The following is a 23128-nucleotide window of genomic DNA, read 5'->3' as shown; positions in this document are numbered from 1 at the left end:
GAGGAAAGCTTAATGGGTAAGGGGGGAAGATACACCTTAATGGCCAATAAGGGAAGACCACCTCAAAGTGGTAACTTTTCAGGCTTCAGTTATTTAAAATGGTGGGAAGTCTTTCATGTACATGTAGTTAATTGTAAGTAGGCCCCTGAAGTTCTCCTGGAATATCATTCACTTACTTCACTACAGTGGTTCAGTAACAGGATGCAGTGTGCTTTTGGTAGGTTGTGAAAGGAGTTACCGTGTGAAAAACATAACTATGCGGGCTTTGACTTGTAATTGTTCTGAATTTTTTTATGTAAGAAGTATTTGATCTTCAATTTTAGTAGTAGGAGACCTTCAATTGATGGAGGGATTGATTGCGTGCCCTCACCTGCTAAAAGAAGAAGAGAATCTTCCACGGGCAGATCCAGGTCAGATAGCACAGGTGGAGGTCGCCTGAAGGGGCGGAGGAACAGCTCTCAACCATCTCCAGCAACCACACCCCTTTCTGATCCATTTACTCCTCAACCTGAAGAACTGGACATGGAACTTATTCCACCACCCATGAAATCACCTACACAAGTGAAGCCTCCCTTAAATAAGCCTCGGCGGAGAAGTAGTGCTACTGGTGGGGACAGTCCATCACTGCCACTACCAGGAGAGCTGAGCAAACCACCTTCACGTGTGAAAAACAGACGGCAGAGCTCTCGTAAAAAACAACAAGAGGAAAAGGAACATTTGTCAAAAGAGATAGAAGAAATCAAGCCTTGCCCAATTGTGAACGAAAAAGGAACATTTCCTAGTTTTTCATCTTCTGATGATGAACATGAACCCATTGCTCGCTTACCAACAAACCTTATGACAGAGCAAGATCTTGCTGTGACTGTAAATGACCTTGATCAGTTGTTTGACACTGATGAAGAAGATGATGAATGTGGGCAATCTAAAGCAAAGATAGATTTTGGTTCTAATCAGGTTGCCTCCTTTGATCCTATCATGAACATAAACACTCCCCATACTATTATGAGCACGGTTGGTGTAACAAATCAAGACTTGGCACGTATGTTCCCCACACCCCCCTCTCAGGAAACAGTGACGCACTCTCCACCATGTTCTGTTGGCAATGACTACATCAGCCCAGGGAGTGTGAAGACAATCATGCACAATACAGTGCTTTCTCCAGAATCACATCTGATGCATCTTCCTGGTGTTGATGTTGAAAGAGAGAAACAACACAGTCCAATGGTATGTCTGTTTCCCTGATCCATTATTTTTTTGTTCAACATTCAAAACATTTTGTGGTGAATATTTCAAGTTTTTTGAGACATAATTATCTGGAAAGTTCCCTTTTGCTCAGGCATTTTGGATTTCTTGTTACTTGTCACCTGTTTGCCAACTATTGTAAGGAGAAGAAATATGTCAATATTATTTAACCCCAAGGAGTGATTGACTTGTAACTTCTCCTGGCAATTCCAATACACATATGTTATCTTGTAAGCAGAAAAGGAGAATCGACAAGCTTATCAGCAAGAGGCTGTTACAACGGGTGTTGTTGTAATGCCGAATTTCCCGGCCTAATTTACAACAGAGTGTATGGCAGTCATTAGCGAGAATTACTAATTGGATATTGTGACTTAAATGGTTGAAGGGCTGAATTCTCAGAATGGGGAATCTCAGTTTTTTTCATACCTGGATTAGACTTAATAACAGGGTGTGCAGGGAGCAGAAAAGTAATGACTTGGCTTTTATCAGGGAGGTTTTCATAAGCCTTCTCTCCATCTCTAGTAAGCCTTATTTTCTGATAAGCCACCATGTGGGGAATCTAAAGATACTATGAAACCCCCACCCACAGGAGGCTTATGAAAGGATTCCTGTTAGGAATCCCTTGATATTGTTAAACCCTTGACTCCTATAGGGGCCTATTAGAGGGTCCCTCCTGGGAATCCTCAGATATCATTAAACACCTTTCCCTAGGCCCCGTCCACACGAAGACGATTGTAAACGCAAACGCTAGTAAACGCATATTTTTATCTCCGTCCACACGAAAACGATCATCGTTTACGTAGCGTTTTCACCCGTCCACACGAAAATGCTCGTAAACGCATTAAACGATGTTTGAGCCTACAATCTGCTTCAGCGCCTTGTTATCAAGTGTTAGCGTCCATGTCGTAAAGTCGCCACGTGCGTTTGTTGTGATCGAGAGAGAAGAAAAATCTCGACCTGGTCTGGTCCAGAATCTTCTCTCTTTGCTCTCACGTCTGCATCTAAGTCGTTTTACTCGAGTGAAAGTGCTTGTAGTAATGGATAACAATATTGAGAGGTTTAGTCTTCTTTTTTTGTAGTTTTCCTGTATATCGATTATTGCATGATTCAATTGAATGCTCGCAATTATAATTGAAATAAGCGCAAGTACGACACAGCTCAACACTGGTGTGTACGCCATGTTGGAAACGCACGCGATAAAAGAGACTGGCACTGACATCTGACATTAGCGTTTTCACAGCGTTTACGAAAATATACGTTTACAGCCGTCCACAAGAAGATGCATAAACGGCGTTTTCAAATTTATCCACTTTGGAGAGCGTTTTTGAAAATATGCGTTGGTGAGCGTTTTCATCGTCTTCGTGTGGACGGAAGGCCTAAACGCATAAAAAAGTTTGCGTTTACTAGCGTTTGCGTTTACAATCGTCTTCGTGTGGACGGGGTCTAAGAGGGCTTATAACATGGCCCCTGTTTGAAACTCCTGAATGATATTAAACCTCTACCCTCAGGGGACCTATGAGAGGTCCCTTGTCACTATTAAACCCATTCCTACCCCTGGAGGAATTACTAGACACTTGATTAGCCTGAGTTTAATGACCAGTCCAAAAACGTACAAAATAGTTACATATTACCTTGAAAAGTTTGAAGCTTTATGCATGGGGTGTTTACTGTACTTTTCTTTTTTTGTAGGAACTTGGCCCAGTATTTGAGATCCCAAAATGCCAAGAGTTTCCAGTCTCCTACTCCTTTGAAACTGTAGTCAGTTTGCCAGGTTACCAGGAGCTTCCATCTGTGATGCAGTACTCACCTTCATGGCTGGTGAGTTGACAAACCATAGCCACTTGTTCAGCATTCATTGGGAGCCTTAGTCTAATTTTGTTTTGTTTTGTCTCTAACCATTTTGAATTTAGCTAATGGCAGTTGCTAAATTCAAAGCGAAAATGAAGCTTGATTATGAAAGAATTAAAAAAAAAAGCTAGACATTCGAAGAAATTTTTATCCCTGCCTTATTGATTATGTTTGGTGCCTCAGAGGAATGTGTGAAAATTTATTTGTGGAAGTGGTGGTGGTGTTAAAATCTTAGACCATTCCATAGTTTGTCTGTTTGATCGTCTTTTTTCATAAATGATATATTATTTCAGTAGCAAATAGATGAGTTTTCACTGGTGATTCATTGATAATACTCTGCACCCTCAACACAAAAAGTTGAAATTTAGTTGCAACTGGAAAGGAAAAAATGAGACTTGGTCTTCTGAGCCTTTGTCTACTGGGCAACCTCTTCTATGTATGCACTCATTGTTTGCTCATTATGTTTATTTGCAGCAGGCATCCCAGAAGACATGGACATTTCCAGAAATCAAATTGGAGAGGTGAGTAATATATTTCCTGTTTGATATGAATCATGGTAGTTTTGTTGCTGTTAGAATTACAGTGAAGCTGTTTCAGGCAGATTCCGAAACACTGTAGTATGTGTTCCCTGTAAGCAGATCCTGTCTCATATTTAGCAATTACTGCTATAAGGATTTTGGATTCAAAGACGTGATAAACATGCATGTAACTCCTCAAGGGAAGTATTTTTGGCTGAATTATTTACAGTGGAAACCCTAAAGACATCTTGTTTATCTCCAGTTTTATTGTTTTTCACCCTTCATTGCCTCTGGGTTTTAGATTAGGAGTTCTTGCATTAATTACCCATTTGAAATTGTGTTCAAAATTTTGCCAGATTTACAATGATCAGCAAGTCAGACTTTTGTTTTCCATATTTTTCAGCACTGCTGAGGTGTTGAGTTGTGATATCACTGTTGGTGCTCCCTCGCCAGCTGTTAGATTCTCAAGCACCCATCCTGCAAGTGTTAATAGTGATGTCAAACACTTGACCTCTGCTGCAATGTCTCCAGCTTCTCCAGCATCGTCAGTGTCATCATTTTCTATGCCAATGCAATTTCCGAAGACTTTTCATGGAAGTGGACTTGTTGCGAAACCCTTGTTCCAAACTCCTCTGCCTGAAGCAAATTCTTTATCAAAGGTTCTGAACATGTCAGACTCCAGTGCGAACTATTTTAGCGACAAATGCTACGACAGTGTAAGTCTCTGTTCATGTTTGACATCCCCAGAGGGTGTACAAGCCAAAGGGACTATAAACAAAGGTAGAGACTCCGATTACTGTGTCTGTGGCTTTGGTGCTCTCGAGGCAGTGAAATTTACTGCTGGCACAGGTCTATTTCCTGATGATATCCACTCAACCTCAGCTGAAAATGTGAAAACCTTGAAAAAGGTTAATAATGTTCCACAATCTGCAATTGAAGTGAAGAAGGAAGGTTTGGTAGCGCACTGTGTGAGGAGACGAGCATCGTCGGCCCCTGTTTCCTCACAAGTACCATTTTGTTTACTTGAAGAGATTGTAAGTCAGTGTTCCTCGCCTTTTTCCTGTTACAACTTGAAGTTACAGCTCATGTTCAAGGGTCATCATGGAATTGTCAAACATGTCTCAGGTGCATGGTCACAAAATAAAGGTGAGTGTAGTATGTTGTTACTTGTTTCCATGAACATGGCACAAAGCAAAAATCTTGAGTAACCACGAGGATGTTAAGCTCAGACCCTCAGAATTTGCTGTCTAATGCTCCACATCTGAGTGTGAAGTAACTTGTTGGTGAGCTAGGTTACAAAAAAAGGTCCACAATAATTTTACTTTCTTTATCTGATTACAAAGGTAAGCTATTGCAGAGGAATTGGCCACTGACAGGGGTTTCTTAAATTTGTCTACCAGTGTCTAATGACAGTGAAATCCTTGGCTGTGACCACAGGGATGTAGATAATAGCTGGAAGCTGGTAAAATTACCCGGCTGTGAATGCGATTTTTCCAGCTGTAAAGTACTACTTCTTTCTCCAAAGTGTTTTTAAATGTTGTGAGAAGATTGTTATTTATTTATTTCGTTTGTTTACACCTTCATTGCTATCTAACCTGAACTGAGAGGATTGCAAACACTCCATTTAGTGCGACAATCGCATCATTTGCATCACATCGTCCATTTTGCAGGCTCAATGGTCAACGGTATTTGTAACTCATGTATGTGAAATAATGATGCCAAATTGCGTATCTGACTGTTGAAATATTTTTGCTTTATGATGTCAGAGAGCAGCTATGTTCACTACGTAATAATTGAAAGGGTGTTTGAAGATCAGATATTTGATTTGTAAAACAATGTGAAAACAGAGAAATTGTGCAGAATCAGATCTAAATTTTGTTCATCAGTTCTTTAAATTACTTACGGGAAAAATTGAAACAAATGCTGAGTCTTGAAACTATGTGCCTATTATCTCAATTATCATTTGGGGTTTCAGTTACTAAATTTTAATAAACAATAAAAACAGTTAATAGTCCAGTTCATCATAACTTTATTACCTGTTACCTGATAAAAGTCTGTCCTGAATGCCCTTGATTTTGCCCCCCAAATCAAGGAAAATGTATCTCCGAGAGTATGCAATTTCAAAATTTCCTGGGGGGGAGCATGCACCCAGACCCCCCCCCCCAGGTTTAACATGCCAAAGGTATGCTAGAGTGGGCCTTCAACCCAAATACCCACCTATTATTGCTAGATTCCTGCCTGTTAAAAACTTAAGCTACATCCCTGGACCATAAAGCAAAAGTTGCTGGAAAATTTGATAATTATTAAAATCATAACAGGTGGTAATGAAAGGCCTTGTAAGACCTTGCAAGCTGTGCTAGGCCACCATTGACTGGCCTTTCTTGAAGCTTCTGTTCTGAACAAGAATGGTTATTAGAGTAATCCTTTGACAATTTCATGCATTGCAGACAGTTTAGCCCAAGTATTTAAGGCCCTGGGCTTGTAATGTAGTGATACTGGGTTCAATCCCTTTTCCCTGCTACTCATTTGATTTGTGTTCAGTTTTCCCATGTTCAAATCCATGGCTGCGCTTTGTATGCTGTATAGCCAACTGGTCTACCTTCTGCCAGTTGGGAGTTTTAAACTCTATGTTCATTCATTTGTACTGTGCTAAAAAGCCCCTTTGGGGGAGTGGTCAGTTGTTGATATACAAATGCACAGACATACATGTGCTTTACTTCTGGATTACTGATTATTAATCTATTGAGAAAGTGTTAATATGGTATTTTGGGACTTCATTTCTAAAGCCTCTAACTCAGAGTTGCTTCTAATATTTTTCCTTTAGGTGCAGAGAATGGTATTCTGCAAAAAGTTCCTCATCCAACTGCAGTTGGTGCTCTCAATTTTCTTCGTCAACTAATGCAAGATGCTCTGCAAAAATCAACGAGTAGAAAAACTTGGGAGCAGCCCAATGGAACAGTGGTTCAAGGACCTTTGTCTTGGAAACAACTTCATCATCTGGCAACTAAAGGTCTGTTTTGGTTCCTTGGGAATATTTTACAGATCCAATGAAGGATAAGGCCTGAATGATTGGTTTGAGAGCAAGCTATCAATTGAACTCTCATACCCTTAGTAAAGGAATTTTTATTTTAGATTTAAAGATCTTGTGTCTCCACCCATTAGGTAATGAGGAAACACCCCATGCTCAGCCAATTCCATCAGTAACAGTAGGCTATGGAGGGGACTGGATGTCCCTTTCTCCTATTGCATTACATTTTTGGGTGAGTCAAAATATTTTATTTTTGAAGATGCTGTGGTGTAATAGTTTGCTTAGGGACACTGGTTTGACAGGTTTGTTTGTTAGTTTTAAACTTATATTTATTATTATTTTTTTTAATTCTGCTTTTCAGGAGAAGCTCTTGCTTGAACCTTACTCTTGTCAACGTGATGTTGCATACATCGTTGTAGCACCAGAGAACGAGTTAGTGCTGAATAATGTGAAGCTGTTCTTTAAGGAATTCAGTGCAGTATATGAGGTATAGAGACTCTTCTGTTTTAATGAGGCTAATTATAGTTAAGACAAGGTTCAGGTGAAGCAAATGCAGCCATTTTGCCAATCTGATGTAGGGGCCTGTGGGAAGTTAATGGGGGCATTGCCATATGCTTTTGTGCCATCTTTTCTCCTTTTCTCTCCCTTGTATCCTCCCATCCTTTCTTCCTTGTGTCCTCCCATCCTTTCTCCCTTGTGTCTTCCCATCCTTTCCCCCTTCCTTTCTCCCTTCCTTTCTCCCTTCCTTTCTCCCTTCTTTTCTCCCTTCCTTTCTCCCTTCCTTTCTCCCTTCCTTTCTCCCCTCCTTTCTCCCTTCCTTTCTCCCTTCCTTTCTCCCTTCCTTTCTCCCTCCTTTTCTTTTTCCTTCCTCCTATCTCTCCCTCCTTCCCCGCCCCCCTTCTCTCCCTCCCTCTCTCCTCTGACTCTCCTTCCCATGTTTTTTTGTAAGTTTTCGTTCCTCCTGCTGTTTGGTAGACGGTAGAGGTGACTGAGACCCCCTGCGTTTGTCTGTAGCTTCCTTTATTATGCCAACCCTCTGTGTATTGGGTCTACCATTCAACATTCTCCCCATATCAAGGCTGGATAAATGTTGTGAAATTTGAGATATGATATAGTAAAAAAACCATCAACTTAGCAAGATGGGGAATGTGGAATATGGAATATGAGTTTATTGGTGTGGTGTACATCAGATTTTAACCTCAGTCCTGCTTTAAGAAATTTTCCATGGGTTTAGTTGTTGATTATGTAGTATGATGTGATCACTATGCATTTAATTTTTGATCAAGGGTATTATCTTTACTTCAGACATGTCGTCTTGGTCAACATGTTGCTATCACCAAGGTGCTCAGAGATGGAATACTGCGGATAGGGCAAAAGTCACTAAAACTTGCAAAAGAACCTGTTGATGATTGGTTCTCACATCAAGGTGATCATGACAATATAGTACACATAGTGCAAGAAGCTGATTGCAGAAAATGGGAAAGTTAATGAGAGTGTCTTGAAATTTGTCCAAGTGATTCTTCAGTTAAAATTGTAGACATGAAAGAAGTTCTCTTGATGTGCACTGTGGCATTACTCATCATTTTTGTTATATTTTGGTCTAACAAGTAAGTATCTTTTCCACTTATTAGGTTGTTCGTCTGATGCAGCTAAACTAAAACTGTATGCACAGGTCTTCAAACATCAGTTGGGTGAGTGAAAACAGTTCTAAGTAAATGATACCAAGATCAATTTAGTACACGTAATTAGTTAGTTCTCTTTGTGCATCTATGTACATGAGGCCTTGACTAGAAAATGCCACTTTTCTGTTGATTGCTGTTTGGTCAAGCTGTCCTTATGTCCAGCCTCTGTCTCTTATTTTCCTTCTATGGTTCTCCTCTAAGTTTTCTTAGGGCAGCCTACACATGGTAGTATGATTAACAAATGGTAAACACCACAGCATACACTATTGAGTTATGGATGCACGCGGGAGGTTGCTAAGCATGAAGGAAGCGTAAGAGTCGCTCGAGGCAACTTTCGTGCTTAGCAACCTCCCGCGACGCTTCTTTCGTGCTTAGCAACCTCCCAAGTGCATCCATAACTCAATAGTGTACGCTGTGGTGTTTACCATTTGTTTTATAACATAACATTGATACATTGTAGCTAAAGAGTTCCCTTTTATTTAACAAATCTTACGTGACCAGAAAAAAACAAGCGCGCACAGAAAAATAGTCTTTGCATTTGCTCGCGTCAGCAGCGTACACCCATGGGCAAATGGGGGACGCTAAATTGGCCAATCAGAGCGCGCACTTTACTTTGGTTATGTTATAATATACTTGGCTGCACAGAAGTGTTCTAAAAGTCTGGTGGTTAAACTGTTGTTGAGCCTTTGAAGGAAGAAATAGTATTGTTATGACCTTCAATGTTTGGTGTGTTATACAGTAGTTTGGAAACATCTTAGTAACTGCATAAACAGGGCAACGAAAAGCTTTTAAGCTGGTGTTTTACTTTTGCTGTTGTTTCATTCACTTGACTTTGATATTCATTGACCACCTAACAGTGTGTAATTGTGGTGTTTAAACATAGTTTGCTAATTACTTTCAGTATTAATCCACCAGTGTTGTTTCACAAAATTAATACTGCAATCTGATTGGCTATGCTATTTTCTATCTGTGGTGTGTTGAGGAGTTAGTGGCTTATCAATGTGCAGTAGTAAATAAGATAAAATGAAAGCATAAACCTATCTTGTTGTTACATTTAAGTTTTAGATGACTAGTAGATTTATACAATTAGATTGCTCTCAATTTCTATACGTGACAGTTGATTTGGGGCCTCATCCTCATCAACTCTCACATGATAGAAACTCCGAGCTTTTAATCAAATTGTTAGACATAGAGGAAATTAGAAGTAACAGGTCTGAATTTTTATCCCCCCAGGGCCATATCTAGCTTCACTAAATCTAGATAGACATCTTTTGGAGTCAGAGAAGGGAGAAAAATCAGATGAGAAAGGACCTTCCAAGTTTGGATCAGATGTCGGTGTGGACAGTGCACCTAAACCTGGTAGCACCAGGTAGTTGTTTGTACTTTTTGTTTTTATTTGTCATCTTAGTATTCTTTAGAAAAGTTTGAAGAAGAGGCAGTCCATCCATGGTATAAATTGTCAAAATATTTAGGTTAGAACTTTGTCAATTGATGTTTTGATTTGTTATTTTAGTTCTGGCACTCCTAATTCAGAACAGACTCCATCAGTATTTGGAGAAGATGAAAGTGAACAGAACAGTGAGGACCCACCCACTGTTGTTGTTTATATTGTGAACCCCTTCAGTAACAGTTCCAGAGAGGAGAGTTTCCCTTCGTATGTGGGGCTATTGCGATGTATTGCAGACATATTGCCAGACCTGACAGAATCTAACAAAAAGAATGTCGTCTTTCAGGTACAGTCCACAATACTAATAAATTTATTTCCATGTTCATACTATATAGTTTGAACTCTGCTTTAGGGATTCTGTTGGTAAATTGGCCCTAATTGAAGCAACAAAGGGAGTTGAATAATAAAGTGACAAACAGAGGCAGGGTTTTAATGGTATGTGAAATACTGCTCTAGAGGAAGACTAGTCAATAAAAGGTGTTTCTGGTGTTCCCGAGTCTGGTGAAATATTTGATCGGTAAATTTTGGCAGTGGTAGTTAGTGCCAAAAATAACGCGAAACCTAATATAAGGAAATAATATGGTAAATCAATAATTGGGTTGAGCCTGTCCTGCTGAGGCCCAAATGGCAGCAAACAAGGCTGCAACAGGCACAGAATCTTTTGGCATATGATTGCACTTTGGTAACAGCAGCTAGAGCAGTTGTTGCTGGGAAAGATTCTTTCAAAATCATCCAATAGATTTCTGAAAAAGCTTGAAAGAGCGTGAGGGAGGTATCAGCAAGTTGTTTTATAGCAGAAATTTGCATAGTTGTCAGTTGCTTACCAGATTTTTGTTTTGTTTTAGATTCTTGTGTTGACAATTCACAGTTAACAAGAATGTTATATTTACTTGTAAACAAACTTTCTTCCCAGGTTGTTCCAATCCAACAGATTCTCCAGGTGGATACCTTGAATGGCAGTCGTGATGCAACATTGACATTTGTGACACAGCTCAAGTGCTTGGCTTTCTCTGTGTTCTCCAGATGCCGCAAGAGCTTGCAGTTGAATATAAATGCTAAGTCTTTGACAGGGTTTGGGCCTGCTGCAAGGCATGAGGCTTTATTACGTCAAAGAGAGGTGAGCTTTAGTTTTCACCCAGTGTAGTATTACAACATAGTACCCCTAATTGGAAAGCGGTCAAATGCAGAGCAAAGATGGGTGACGTTGAGAGCAGAGATTTTCTTCCACTGTGGCTTGGGTTCAATTCCCAGACCAGGTGTTACATGTGGGTGGGGTTTGTTTGTTTGTGGTTGTTTTTCATCCTTGTTCAGATGGTTTTCTCCAGGTTGCACAGTTTTCCTACTACACGAAATCAGTGTTTGTTGTGGCATAACAGTACAGGTTAAGCCCTGAACAGCAACATTGGATAGTATAGATTCCTCGTCCTATGCTTGTGATTAGTGTGCAACATCTTTCTTTGTCTGACAAGCAAGCTTATGCTTTACCATCTCTTTTATTGTGTCTCTCATCAGGATGGCACATTGTATCTTCAACTTTTTTTATCATTACAGGTGGAGAATGCAAAAGTGTATGCTGCACCATATGTCCTCTGCCAACCCATACCCATGCCTCCATCTGACTCTGCAGATGAAAATGCAACAAGTTTACAAGCACTAACACAAAATGCCTCTGTGTTATACTGTGGCTATTGTCTCTCCCATGACGACAACTATCTTCTTGCTGTCTGTACTGATAGTGTAGGAGAACTCATTGAATCTTGTGTTATAACAGTCGAACCATGTCTGAGACCTGATGGAAGGCCACGTAAAACTCCTGCACGGACAAAGGCACTCATCAAGTTGTGGGAATTCTGTCAAGGTGTTGTTGCAACATCCCTTGTGCCATGGAGGTTGGTGATCAGTAAACTTGGAAGGATTGGACCTGAAGAACTGAAGGGTGAGAACATCCATAAAGAACATTGTTGATTTTATACAATGGAATTTGACTAGGTTATGTTAATCCTTTGGCCCCAAAGAGAGATAAGTATCTCATTTCTCTTTACATTGTCACCCATGAATCGCACATTGATGTCATGAGATTAAAGTAAATGACCACTAACCAGAGTAGCCCTTGATTGTTAAACAAATTCTCCTGTTAGTACCTTGGGAAATATATAAGGAACTGATGTTAGCTTGTAAAGGGTTCAATAATGATAGTTCATTGCATTAGACTTATCCGTGTACTTACTTTTTGTATGATTTTTTTTTGTTTGTATAACCTTGCAGTTAAATAAAGTAACTGTGCTAATGCTAACAGCAAAATGTGAATCGGAGGAGTGAACCCGCCAGCAGATTGTAATTGGTTAGAACAGTTGACACCAGAGTATGTTGAGATCTGTGATAATGCATGAATTGTGATAATTACAGAATTGCTTTTTTGTCTTTTTTTGTGTGCGAGTATAGACTGGAAGGAAATACTGAGCAGGACGTCTGTTGTGGCAGGGGACCAGAAGTTTAATGACACCTGCAAAGCATGTTTCTCTCTAAAACAGAAAAATCGCCCAGCAATTCTTGGCACCAGTCTCACGTCATTGGAACCTGAACCCTCAATCAGACTTTACATGGCAAGAGGTAGGTGCTGCATCAACAGCAACTTAAACCTACAAAAATTCCTGGTATCTCCTGGATACATAACACCTAAAATTATTTGCCTTGGATCCTGAAATGCTAGGACTATAAGTTGTATTTGGAGAGTTGTCTCTATCATCTCACTCGTAAGATCTCGGAGCCAATTCTCCCAAGTGATTGTGCAACATTACTTTGCTAGCTGGTGTGGAGAATTTGATGTAGGACTTATATCCCTTAGTGATGAATACTTCTCTTTACTTTTAGCCTTACCAAAAGTTAATGTCCTGTTTGAGGGCAATAGCAGTACACGTGTGTCAGTTGGTGCTGTTCCCAAACCAGATGTATCACGAACATACATTGCTGTGATGCCAGTTGCTTCACTGAAGTGCACCATGGGAAACCAATCCAGTTCTAAAATGCATGCTCTACCAGAAACTACTACAGAAACAGTCGTAACAGACACTGACATTTTGTTGGCTGGCGTTGACGATGATGAGAATGATCAGGATCCTTTACGGCACTTGTTTCCATTGTTAAACTCGTCACCACCTCATCTATCATCACCTGGCCATATGCTGCCATCTCCCTTAGACTCCTCACCAATTGAAGGGACATCCCTCTTAACACGCCCAGCCACTTTGACAGCATCCCCTGGAGTGTCTGTGCCATCTCCATTCCAACCAATTTCAAGGCTGTCACCTTTTCAGCCATTACACTCTACTCCATCCCCATCAACTGCAAATGTAGCTACACTAGAAGTTCAGGAGGATGGAGATGACAAACTGTCCGTTCCCTATGCTCAGGGATACATTATTTCAACTGTACAAACTGGCAAGATGCCAGGAACATTTTGGGCAAGTTCTTCACACTCTGAAACTTGTGATCCTGTCATTTTGAAGGTAATGTGATTTATCGTGCTGTTTTCAAAATCTCTGTTGACCACGAAAAAATTCTTTGTGATGATTGTAATGGTGGCTGTCCTTTATGTTGTAGGCTTCTCTTCATATACATAATCCAGACTTGATGGAAGGAATGAATGGTTTTGTCACTGCATGGCACCCCCTTGCCACAAAGTCACACTGTCATGTCTTAAGGTTGGCAATTATGTTTTACTGGTATGACTAATGTTGCTTAGAGCACTGAGTGTTACAAGTAATGAAGGATTGCATTAGTTTTGCTTCACAATGCACTGTAAGTGGTCTAGAAATTTCACATCACCCTCCAGTGCTACAAGCTCAAGGTTTTTGAAAGTCGCCATTCAGGGACATGAAATCTGAAAATGGTTGTCAATAGTAAAACTTTTGTCAACATTGTGGGGCAACAGTTAAATTTAGCTTGATATGAGGCACAACTTTAGGAGAAAGAGGCAAGAACAGAGAAATAAATTAGAATATTTTACACAAATGCATATGTCACTTTGACCCTTGGTTATTGATATTTAAAGAATGAAAATGTTACAGTTTAGTACTTGTCCTCCAAGCACCCATTTGGAAACTTAAGCAGAAAATTAAGGCATGGAAGTTTTACCACTTGCTATGGCAATCAAAATTGTTGCAGCACTGCCCTCTCAAGCAGTCATGCAACAACAAAATCAATTCTGACATATTCGTCTGTGCCTTTGATTGGTTAATGGTTTTATTTTGCTCTGACGAAGGGCTAACGCTCGAAATGTCAGCTTTTGTAATCGTTACGGTAGCCAATTTACCATTTCAACTTTGTTGATATATCCAAATTATCTCGTTACTCCCACCGACACAGCCCCCAAACAGTTTCTTTCGAAACTATCAGCCTTTATTAATGGTTTTATTAATTGTTATAATTTGTTTTTTGCTTTATCAGGTCAATCCTACAGACCTACGATGCTCTCTCTTGGTTAACGGTGGACCCTGTTAACCGAGACAGACGCTCCTGTTTACCAGTTCATTTGTATATGCTATGCCAACTTCATGAGACTCTCTCTCTTCTTCTGGAAAACCAGTCTTCTTAATATGTTTAGAGCCAAGCTCACTGTATCCACTGTGTAAGGTTTATTTTATAAGATGGATTTGAATAACAAAGTTTAAAATTTCCAAGTCTCTTTAAGAGTGGAAATTTTTGCTATCACTGTACTTTTTGGTCTAGTTCTGGTCAGGAAATTATACAGTCAATTTTTTTTTTCAATTTTCTATGAATAATACTTTTAATTTAATAATTTAATGAACAGTAAATATCCTCAAAAAGACTGGAATGTTTAATGATGATGAATGCATTTTATTTGTACACTAAATATGTGGTCTCAGGCTTGAAGGTGTGAATTTATTAACAACAGAGTACTATAATTTCAATTCTTTTCGATACTTTCATCAATCCGTGAGTTGAGGCATTTCTCAGTATTTGTTATAATCTATCTTCAGGAAGCTCCAATTTCCACAGTACAGGGTAGTATACATGGTATTTAAGTGGCACTGCCAATCAGTATAAGACCCGCAATTGTATAAGTTGCAACTTTCCCCCCCCCCCTCCCACATGCACACTCACACAAATACAAAAACACACACACACACACACACACACACACACGCACAAGGGAAAATAATTCCACTTTTCAAAACTAAAATATAGTCAGTTCAAAAATATGCAAAAGCATAGACAGGTGTGACAACTTGGTTGACAGTACTTTGGAGTTTGGAATCACTTTCTTACATATTCTTGTCAGGCTTTCTTTGAAATAAACACTGGCATGGATACAAGTTATTAATTTAGTTTTTTATTTATTTCAGTAATAAAGAGAATGCTTCGATTCATTATATTTTGCAGCAACAGCTTAGCAACGACATTGCTTCTTCAATTTGTCATTTTTGTGATATTTAACCCTTTAACCTCTGGGCATGATTGACTTATAACTTCTCCTTTCAGTATCTTCACATTGTAAAGCAAAATGTGATGAGAATTAACAAATTAATAATTCAGAGGGTATTGCTTTGATATGACTTAATTCTGGCAACTAAGTTATAAGGAAATGGCAATGGAAATTGGAGTGAGAAATGTGTGTGTGTGTGTATTTATTTGAGTATGACTATGCTAAAAGTAAGTCTGGCTTATTTTTCAAAGTTCACCAGGCACAATTTTTTTGCTTTTCGTAAATGTGCCTTGTGGTAGCACACACTAGAGAAGAAAAGTCTCAGAATGTATTTTCTTCGCAGGAATTTTATATCTCTTGGACAGAGAAGTTAATAAGACATGGTATTTGGTTGTAAATCATTAATCCAGAAATGCGACAATGACAATATGAACAGATATTTATCCTAGAATTAGACTCAATTGCAGTCAAAATTAGTTTTGTAAAACAATTTTAGCTTTAAGTCTCATCCTAATGCTTTGATTTTCTCCTTATTTCAATTCAAACCTTTTCTGTGGTCAACTTTGATTTTGTATGTAGTCTTCACCAACACATTACAAGAAAAATGTTTTCCTTGAACCAAGGGCATTCTAGAATAGAATTGAAAAGTAATTTCAAATAGGAGACAGAGGACTTTTCAGGTTCATTTGGCCGTGCAACGAAGTTTTAGATCAGGGTTCAAGATATGGGTGAAAGTCAAGGTTTAAAGTGCAATGGAGTTGGTGGCCTTCATGACATGACGGAATGATTGGTATTGAACTTGATCTAGAATTTCCAAAAAAATAAAAAAAGATTTAAAAGACAGTTTACTACACCCAGGCAGTTATTTAGCAGTATATTTATCCATGCCATTAGAGTGTGGTAGCTGTCATATATAAGCTCTTACCAGTTTAAATTTTTGGACACATTTATCCTCAAGACACAAAATTCTTTCACAATTGGCAAACATCACTCTTAATCTTAAGCTCTTGTATCTTGTTTATAAGGTTTCATAATATTTTGGCCGATTATTTTTCTACTGCCCTTCCACTAATTGTTCTTATTTGGCATGTTCTAAAGTTTCAAGTGAAGACAATTGTATTTTAGTGACATTTTCTCACAAGAATTATCAAACTACTCAGATGCTAAATCAAGAAACACTTAGCTATTGTCATAATGTTAGATATGTGAAAGGACTCTCTGTGGATTAGCTTTTGTAAGGTTGTGATGTTTTGTTCATGTTGATGGGGAACCATGAGTGTAATAGTTATTGTCTCCAACAGGTTGAGGGAAGGTTGTATGTATGAAATATATTTCTTACCTGGCTTTGAGGATTCCTTGTCAAAATTTCCTGTTGTAGACTATTCTTCCCCAGTTCCCAGGAGTGGGAGCAAATTCAACAGTTTACCTCTCTACTCTTCTGTTGGCAACTGATCAAAGAAAATTTCCTATTTCCCTTTAGCAGAACTCTCAAGGTACTCTGGTTTAAATCTTCCAACATATCTTTTCCAATTCAGTTAGAGATTTTTAGTAGAGGAAATGTGGACAAAAATCAGGCAACTGTAATGTCAATTTTACATAAGTGTAAGGTCTTCCAAAGAGCCAGGTCAGAATTGAAGAAAGCAAGAATGTAGTTAGCTACCCCAAAGGCTTAGTTTAGATTTTTTGTTAAAATTCTATCTTAACTCAATAACTCTTGTACAATGAGGGTCTTAAGAAAATTGAATTTTAGAAAGCAGATGGGGCAAATAAGTTGTAAGCTCAGAGAGTTTTCACACAATGGAGACTTAAACAAGTAAACTTAAGAGTATGCCAATAAATTCCCGGAATTCTCTTCCTCAAATGGGTTGATGGATCACTGAGCAACATTTTCAGTTGAAGTAGATTTGTGTTAGGTTTAAGGTTAAAACAAGATTGGTGTTTCAGTCGCAAAACCTTTTTCAGCCTCAGTATTATTAGACACTCTCACCACCAAGATTTAACTTTCAATTCTCACTGTCTGCTGAAATTTGTCTTACTTTTCATCACATTTCTGCTTAAATTCCATTTATACTGTAAGGAGAAATTCATTTTCGGTCACTCCCTGGAGTGAAAGGGTTTTAAAGCAATGCAGGATCCTCAACTAAAAGATTTAAGATGTTTGCTATGCAACAAAAATTGAATTGGGGGGCATCTAGCAGAAGTCATGACAGGTAGACAAGTTTGAGCATTTTACTGCTTTGCTATCAACCAAGTTAAAAAGAAAAAAAAAAACACTTGATCATAGCTAGACCTGAATCAATTTAAAACTGAAAGATGCACAACTATGGTATTCTGAGTGATGGGTTTTGTAAAACAAACCACTAATTTTGAATGAAATGGAAGCAATATCTCATTGTTGTCACTGTAGAGTAAAAATAGAGCAAATTTTTGTAGATAGAGAATGTAGATAATAATAAGTAATATTATTATCATTATCAAGATGCTATTTGTGAACAGACCAGAATGCTAATGTTATTGCCTATGTCTTGTCTGCTCATACCATATGAAACCAACATAGTCTGTCAGACCATGTAAATAATTTATTGGACAGACTAACAATGCATATTTTCAGATAATTTCTGGTAGATTGGTAGACGTTGCTATATTTTTTATTTTCAGACCCTATTTCATAAGCATTTAATAGACATTTTTATTGTACTAAATACATTAAACATTATATTGTAAGACCCAGTCATAGAAAATAAAATGATATTTACATACGAAGTCAACCAGGTGGAATCTGTTTTTTAAAAACATTTACCAATGAAATAGTAATTTTCAATTTAATCTCTGGATACACACTTTTCTTTACTTTATCTTTGATTCAATTTAATGGAAATGACTTGTTCATTTTAAAATCTCTGCAGAAGGTCATTCCCAAAATTAGCACATGTCAAAGATTATTGGGACAGATCACACATAACCAGTCCACTTGATAAACAAGAAAAAAAAAAACATTGATCTTGAACCCTCAAGATTGAAATCATGTCTTCTCAGTTATATTAATTGAAAAATATTAAAGTGAAGACTTCTTTATCGCTTCACAAATACTTTCTCTACAATATAACAAGACAGAATGCTTTTTCTAAGCAATGGGTGAAGTTGGCTTCACAAGGGTGGACCCTACTTGAGGCCCTTGAAGAATTTGACAAAGGAGAATTAACAAATGGTAGACACCACAGCGTACACTATTGAGTTATGGATGCACGCGGGAGGTTGCTAACCACGAAAGAAGCGTAAGAGTCGCTCGAGGCGATAGCCGAGAGCGACTCTAGCTTCTTGAGTGCTTAGCAAACCTCCCAAGTGCATCCATAACTCAATAGTGTACGCTGTGGTGTTTACCATTTGTTTTATAACATAACGTTGATACATTGTAGCTAAAGAGTTCCCTTTTATTTAACAAATCTTACGTGACCAGAAAAAACAAGCACGCGCGGAAAAATAGTCTTTGCATTTGCTCACGTCAGCAGCGTACACCCATGGGCAAATGGGGGACGCTAAATTGACCAATCAGAGCGCGCGCTTTACTTTGGTTATGTTATAATTTATTTTAAATTACTTAGAATTGACCCTTTACACCAACCTCAGCATGCAAATGCCCCACACTGTTCTCTAGATATTTTCTAAGGGGCTTACAAGGAGAATTTGGTTCACAAACAAGAGCTTCTTAAGTTGGTTATCATTCCTTTATTTTTGTGACATCAATGTGTGATTCAGAGGTGATGCTGTAATGAAAAATTGGATGCTAATCACTCTCAGGGGTCTAAGGATTATTATAACATAACCAAAGTAAAGTGTGCACTCTGATTGGTCAATTCAGTGTCCACCATTTGCCCATGGGTGTATGCTGCTGACGTGAGCAAATGCAAAGACTAGTTTTCCACACACTTTTTTTCTGGTCATGTAAAATTTGTTAAATAAAAGAAAACTCCTGCGACAATTTATCAATGTTATGTTATAAAACAAATGGTAAATGCCACAGTGTACACTATTGAGTTATGGATGCACTTGGGAGGTTTGCTAAGCACTTGAGAAGCTAGAATCACTCTTGGCTATTGCCTCGCATGACTCTTACACTTCTTTCATGCTTAGCAACCTCCCACGTGCATCCATAACTCAATAGTGTACGCTGGGGTGTTTACCATTTGTTAAATGGATTCTGGAAAAGTGGAGATTATTGTTGAGAGGAGCTTAATTGAAATTTTGAGCATTTCTTTCTTGTTGCCTTAAAGTTCAAATTCAATCTACTCCTTCCCTTTTGGGTTATTTTTATATTTCTACCCTCTTACTTTACATCTTTTTGCAGACACAGTAGTTCACCAATGCTAGCAACTTGATGTGTGGTAATTTTCTAAGAACAATGGCTCTTGACCAATAAATGCAACACAATTTTGGCAGTTATTGCTAAATTATTATCATTACTAACAATAATTACTATTATCAAATTTTTATTATCATTTTTTCAGAGGTCACTATGCTTACTGATAAAAGTTGAGCTTGGAAATGCAGGCTCATTTCTCATTTTTGCATCTCCCTGCCTAAGAACCACGTCTGCAAACTTGAGGAGCAAAGGAAATATTTTTTTTTCCCCAAGAATTATTTATTAATCAATCACAGTTTGCTTCTTAAAAAATCAGAACATCTAGCTTCTAAGGTTTACCCATGTGAACAAATGCTGGTGGAGAAAAGTGACAACTGGAAATAAATCTGCATTTGCAAGCTACCAATGAAAGTTACACTCCACTTATTGCATTAAATATTTTGATGTACTTAATATTAATAGAAATAGGATCAACACAGTTACCAAGCAAAATAACCACGATAGACTTGAATTCCTATCTTGCCCCTCCTTTGGGCCTGTTTTCCTGGTTCTCAGTGGGCACAGCTTGCTCTCTTGGACCCCCATTATGATGTCCCTAGCTTCTGGCCAGGCTCCACGACCTACTAGTCTGTACTGAGCTGGTATACATGGACCAAAAAAGCACCTAAAGGCAAGAACCGGGTCTGTCATGAGGAGGTGCCACAGATTTGGCCTTGCTCCAATTAAAGATGAAATTTCATCGGAATATCTGATAAAGTTGACCTGTTGGCAAAGACAGAACTCCTTTATCCCTTAACTCACTGAACACCTCTAAATTCATACGTCCCCTAACACCCAATTCCACCTCTGTACAAGGGTGAAACATATCAAAGTTCCAAATGATTATTCTAATCCACCTAGCCACCTCCAATAGACCATAATATTATGTAGTTGTGTACTAAGTTGCCAAGCCTGTGATTTGCAGTGAGACTAAGAGTGACATTGTTGTGATAGACACCAGTATCTAGTTGGCATGATAACAAAGTGATTTATATTTGAAAAGCAGCAACATCTGTATCATAACAAGGTCACCCTTAGCCTCACTCCTGTTCAAAGGCTTGGCCACCAAGCCCACAACTGTAAAAAAGACTATTTCATAAATAGTTAACAAGTATTCATAGATATCCATCTGGATCATAGATTAAAGAAATGACTGTTTGAGACATGGTAAACCTTTCTCAAAACCATCTAAATAATACTGCAAGGTATGCAATCTTGCAAAATTTATATGCTTCTACAACAAAATTTTATTTAATAATGTAGAACTAACAACATTGTACTCATTGCTATGTCTGGGTTGTAATGTGCTATGCATTCAAAGCACAGTTGTTCCCAATAAAGTTATACCAATAAGAGTACTCCTGGAAAAGAGTTGCACATTGCTTACCATATGAAAAGCCCGACAACATTCTATCGTGGAGGCCTCTAACAGTTGCTGTCTTCTTTCAATTTCTTCTACCATCATTTGACAATCAGGAAGTTTAGTTTTGCCAGCAAAAACACTTACTGCCCAGCGGGACTGGATCTCTGCTATGGGTGGAATAGGGCCATTTACACGCACTGCTGCAATGATGGCAATGGTACCTGGATTACAAAATGGTGGAAAGACATATCGGTACAAGGGAATGTACCTGTCTTTTGGGCAAAGTAATGAGTCACAGAGAAATGGAAAACCAAACTTAAACCCAGTGGCCAAAATGATCACATCAATGTCTTCAACTTTTGAGCCATCTCCAAACATGACAGTTTTTTCTTTTGTCTTAGCAATCTCTGCTTTGACTTTAATTGAGCCAGTGATTATGCGATGTGGTAGTTCATCATTTATTAAAGGGAATCTTTTGTCTGGTGGATGGGCTGCTTCTAAGCCAAAGTTGACTAAATTTACACCTTTCTTGAGTTTGTGGTGAAACACCTGTCCATGGATTGTTGATGGAATTGAATCTACCAATCTCGTCAGGAACTTGGTATCTCCAGGACTATCCCCACCTAGCAGGCGAGAAACAACCCAACCACCACTCCGTGTACTCAGATATACCTGTTCTGTATGATGACTCAATTCACAGGCAATATCTCCTAAAAGTAAAAGAAAAAATGACAGATAATGTGCTGTTCCACAACAAGTCTGAGTTAGATTTCTATATTCATTCGTCTTGTCAGCTCAGATTGTCAGTCTAACATGTCATTTGGCCAGTTGTGAGGAAAACAAGCCGGAGATGACAGGAGTACTTCCTAAATTGAATGTTAAGGGATACCGGAAAAGGGATGAAGGGCTCCAGTTTTCAAAAATTTCAGCTATGGAAATCGGTACGAATTTTTTAGGGGACCATAGCCCACCTTGAACTGCACCTGTCTAAATGTCCAGCTAATCTTGCAATCTACATACCAGACAGACAGACATTCAGTCATATTATGATAAATACTCCATATTTAATACATGATATACCTGCCGAATTTCCCATGCCAACCACTATCACACGCTTCCCTTCAAAGTTTTTCCAAGTTCTGTATTCCTTACTGTGAATGACGTCACCACAAAACCCATCCAATCCTGGAATGTCGATACGAGGTTCGTTATTGACTCCAGAACAAACCATCACAAAATCGAACGTTTCGACCTGATCACAGTTCTGCTTCAAATCTTGATAGCGAACTCTCCATCGAGCATTTTGATCCGTTTTCGAATCTGACGTTGGCTCTACAGAGAGCACATTTGCCTCAAAACGAATTCTCTCCTCCAACCCAAACTCTTTCGCGTACATTTGAAAGTATTCGAGGTAATTCTGCTGAGGAAGGTAATTGGGCCATTCATTAGGCATGGGAAAATCGCTAAAGCAGCTGACGTGCTTGCTAGTGTTAGTTACGGTAGAGTAGGCCACACAGCTCCTTCTATGTTTTTCATCAGCTAAGTCAGTGTATTTCCAAGCACCTCCTAGCCAAGGATCAGTTTCGAAAGCAGTCGGTTCGAGACCGACTTCTAAACAACTCTTGATGGCAACTAAGCCAGCAGGACCAGCACCAATAACGGCAACTGTCTTTGCCATACTTCTACAAAATTAAAGAAAAAAAACTGGGTAAAAAAATTCAACATCAACCAATGATTTTAGAGGAGTTTCCGGTGTCACAGTGATATATGTACCCCCGTGATATGTGTACCCCCGCACACATATCACTAGTGATATGTGTACCCCCTCCAAGATGGCGGCCAGTGATATGTGTATCCCCCACCCCCCTCCCCTCCAAAAAATAAATAATTGCGGCTAGCTTGTGTTAATAGACGCAAATCGTTCACTGAACCATCTTCCACAATCAGAACTGTAAAGATACGACTCGCGAGTCCGACAGTTCTTATGGGCTAGTAGCAAACATCAAACAATCTAGTGGAAATATAAAGGAATCGAAACAGTCATGTAAACAAAAATATTTGTTGGGGATACACATATCACTGGTGACTGCAATCGTATCGGCTTTGTCGCCTGTCTAGCACTGAAATTACTTGCTACTAGCTCCTTTACTGGCTA

The 23128-nt window shown here is 38.8% G+C and overlaps 2 protein-coding genes across 6 annotated transcripts in view; one reads left to right on the top strand and one right to left on the bottom strand.

Moving 5' to 3' along the window:
• Positions 1–17979, top strand: part of LOC111339072 (mediator of RNA polymerase II transcription subunit 13-like) — a 32343-nt gene extending 14364 nt beyond the window's left edge. For 4 of the 5 annotated variants that reach the window (XM_022945651.2, XM_022945654.2, XM_022945653.2 and 1 more), the window contains exons 10-26: positions 324–1224; positions 2932–3060; positions 3565–3611; positions 4012–4754; positions 6433–6618; positions 6771–6868; positions 6998–7123; positions 7942–8062; positions 8268–8327; positions 9552–9687; positions 9832–10051; positions 10679–10882; positions 11317–11701; positions 12208–12375; positions 12637–13271; positions 13366–13466; positions 14212–17979. In XM_022945651.2, the coding sequence (XP_022801386.2) occupies positions 324–1224; positions 2932–3060; positions 3565–3611; positions 4012–4754; positions 6433–6618; positions 6771–6868; positions 6998–7123; positions 7942–8062; positions 8268–8327; positions 9552–9687; positions 9832–10051; positions 10679–10882; positions 11317–11701; positions 12208–12375; positions 12637–13271; positions 13366–13466; positions 14212–14359 (4408 nt within the window). In that variant the 3' untranslated portion in view covers positions 14360–17979. The remainder of the gene's footprint in view (positions 1–323; positions 1225–2931; positions 3061–3564; positions 3612–4011; positions 4755–6432; positions 6619–6770; positions 6869–6997; positions 7124–7941; positions 8063–8267; positions 8328–9551; positions 9688–9831; positions 10052–10678; positions 10883–11316; positions 11702–12207; positions 12376–12636; positions 13272–13365; positions 13467–14211) is intronic. The other variant, XM_022945652.2, reaches the window with a different exon arrangement.
• LOC111339079 (flavin-containing monooxygenase 1) lies at positions 17842–22847 on the bottom strand. Its single transcript, XM_022945662.2, has 3 exons — positions 22054–22847; positions 20998–21683; positions 17842–20333 (listed from the first exon to the last, which is right to left on the bottom strand). Exons 1-3 carry the CDS (start codon positions 22649–22651, stop codon positions 19995–19997), a joined length of 1623 nt encoding a protein of 540 aa, XP_022801397.2. The 5' UTR covers positions 22652–22847; the 3' UTR covers positions 17842–19994.
• Positions 22848–23128: the final 281 nt, after the last annotated feature.

This window comes from Stylophora pistillata, chromosome 13 (assembly GCF_964205215.1).
Source record: "Stylophora pistillata chromosome 13, jaStyPist1.2, whole genome shotgun sequence".
In the NCBI taxonomy this organism is placed as follows: Eukaryota; Metazoa; Cnidaria; class Anthozoa; order Scleractinia; family Pocilloporidae; genus Stylophora; species Stylophora pistillata.
This window is presented reverse-complemented; position numbering and strand designations above follow the sequence as displayed.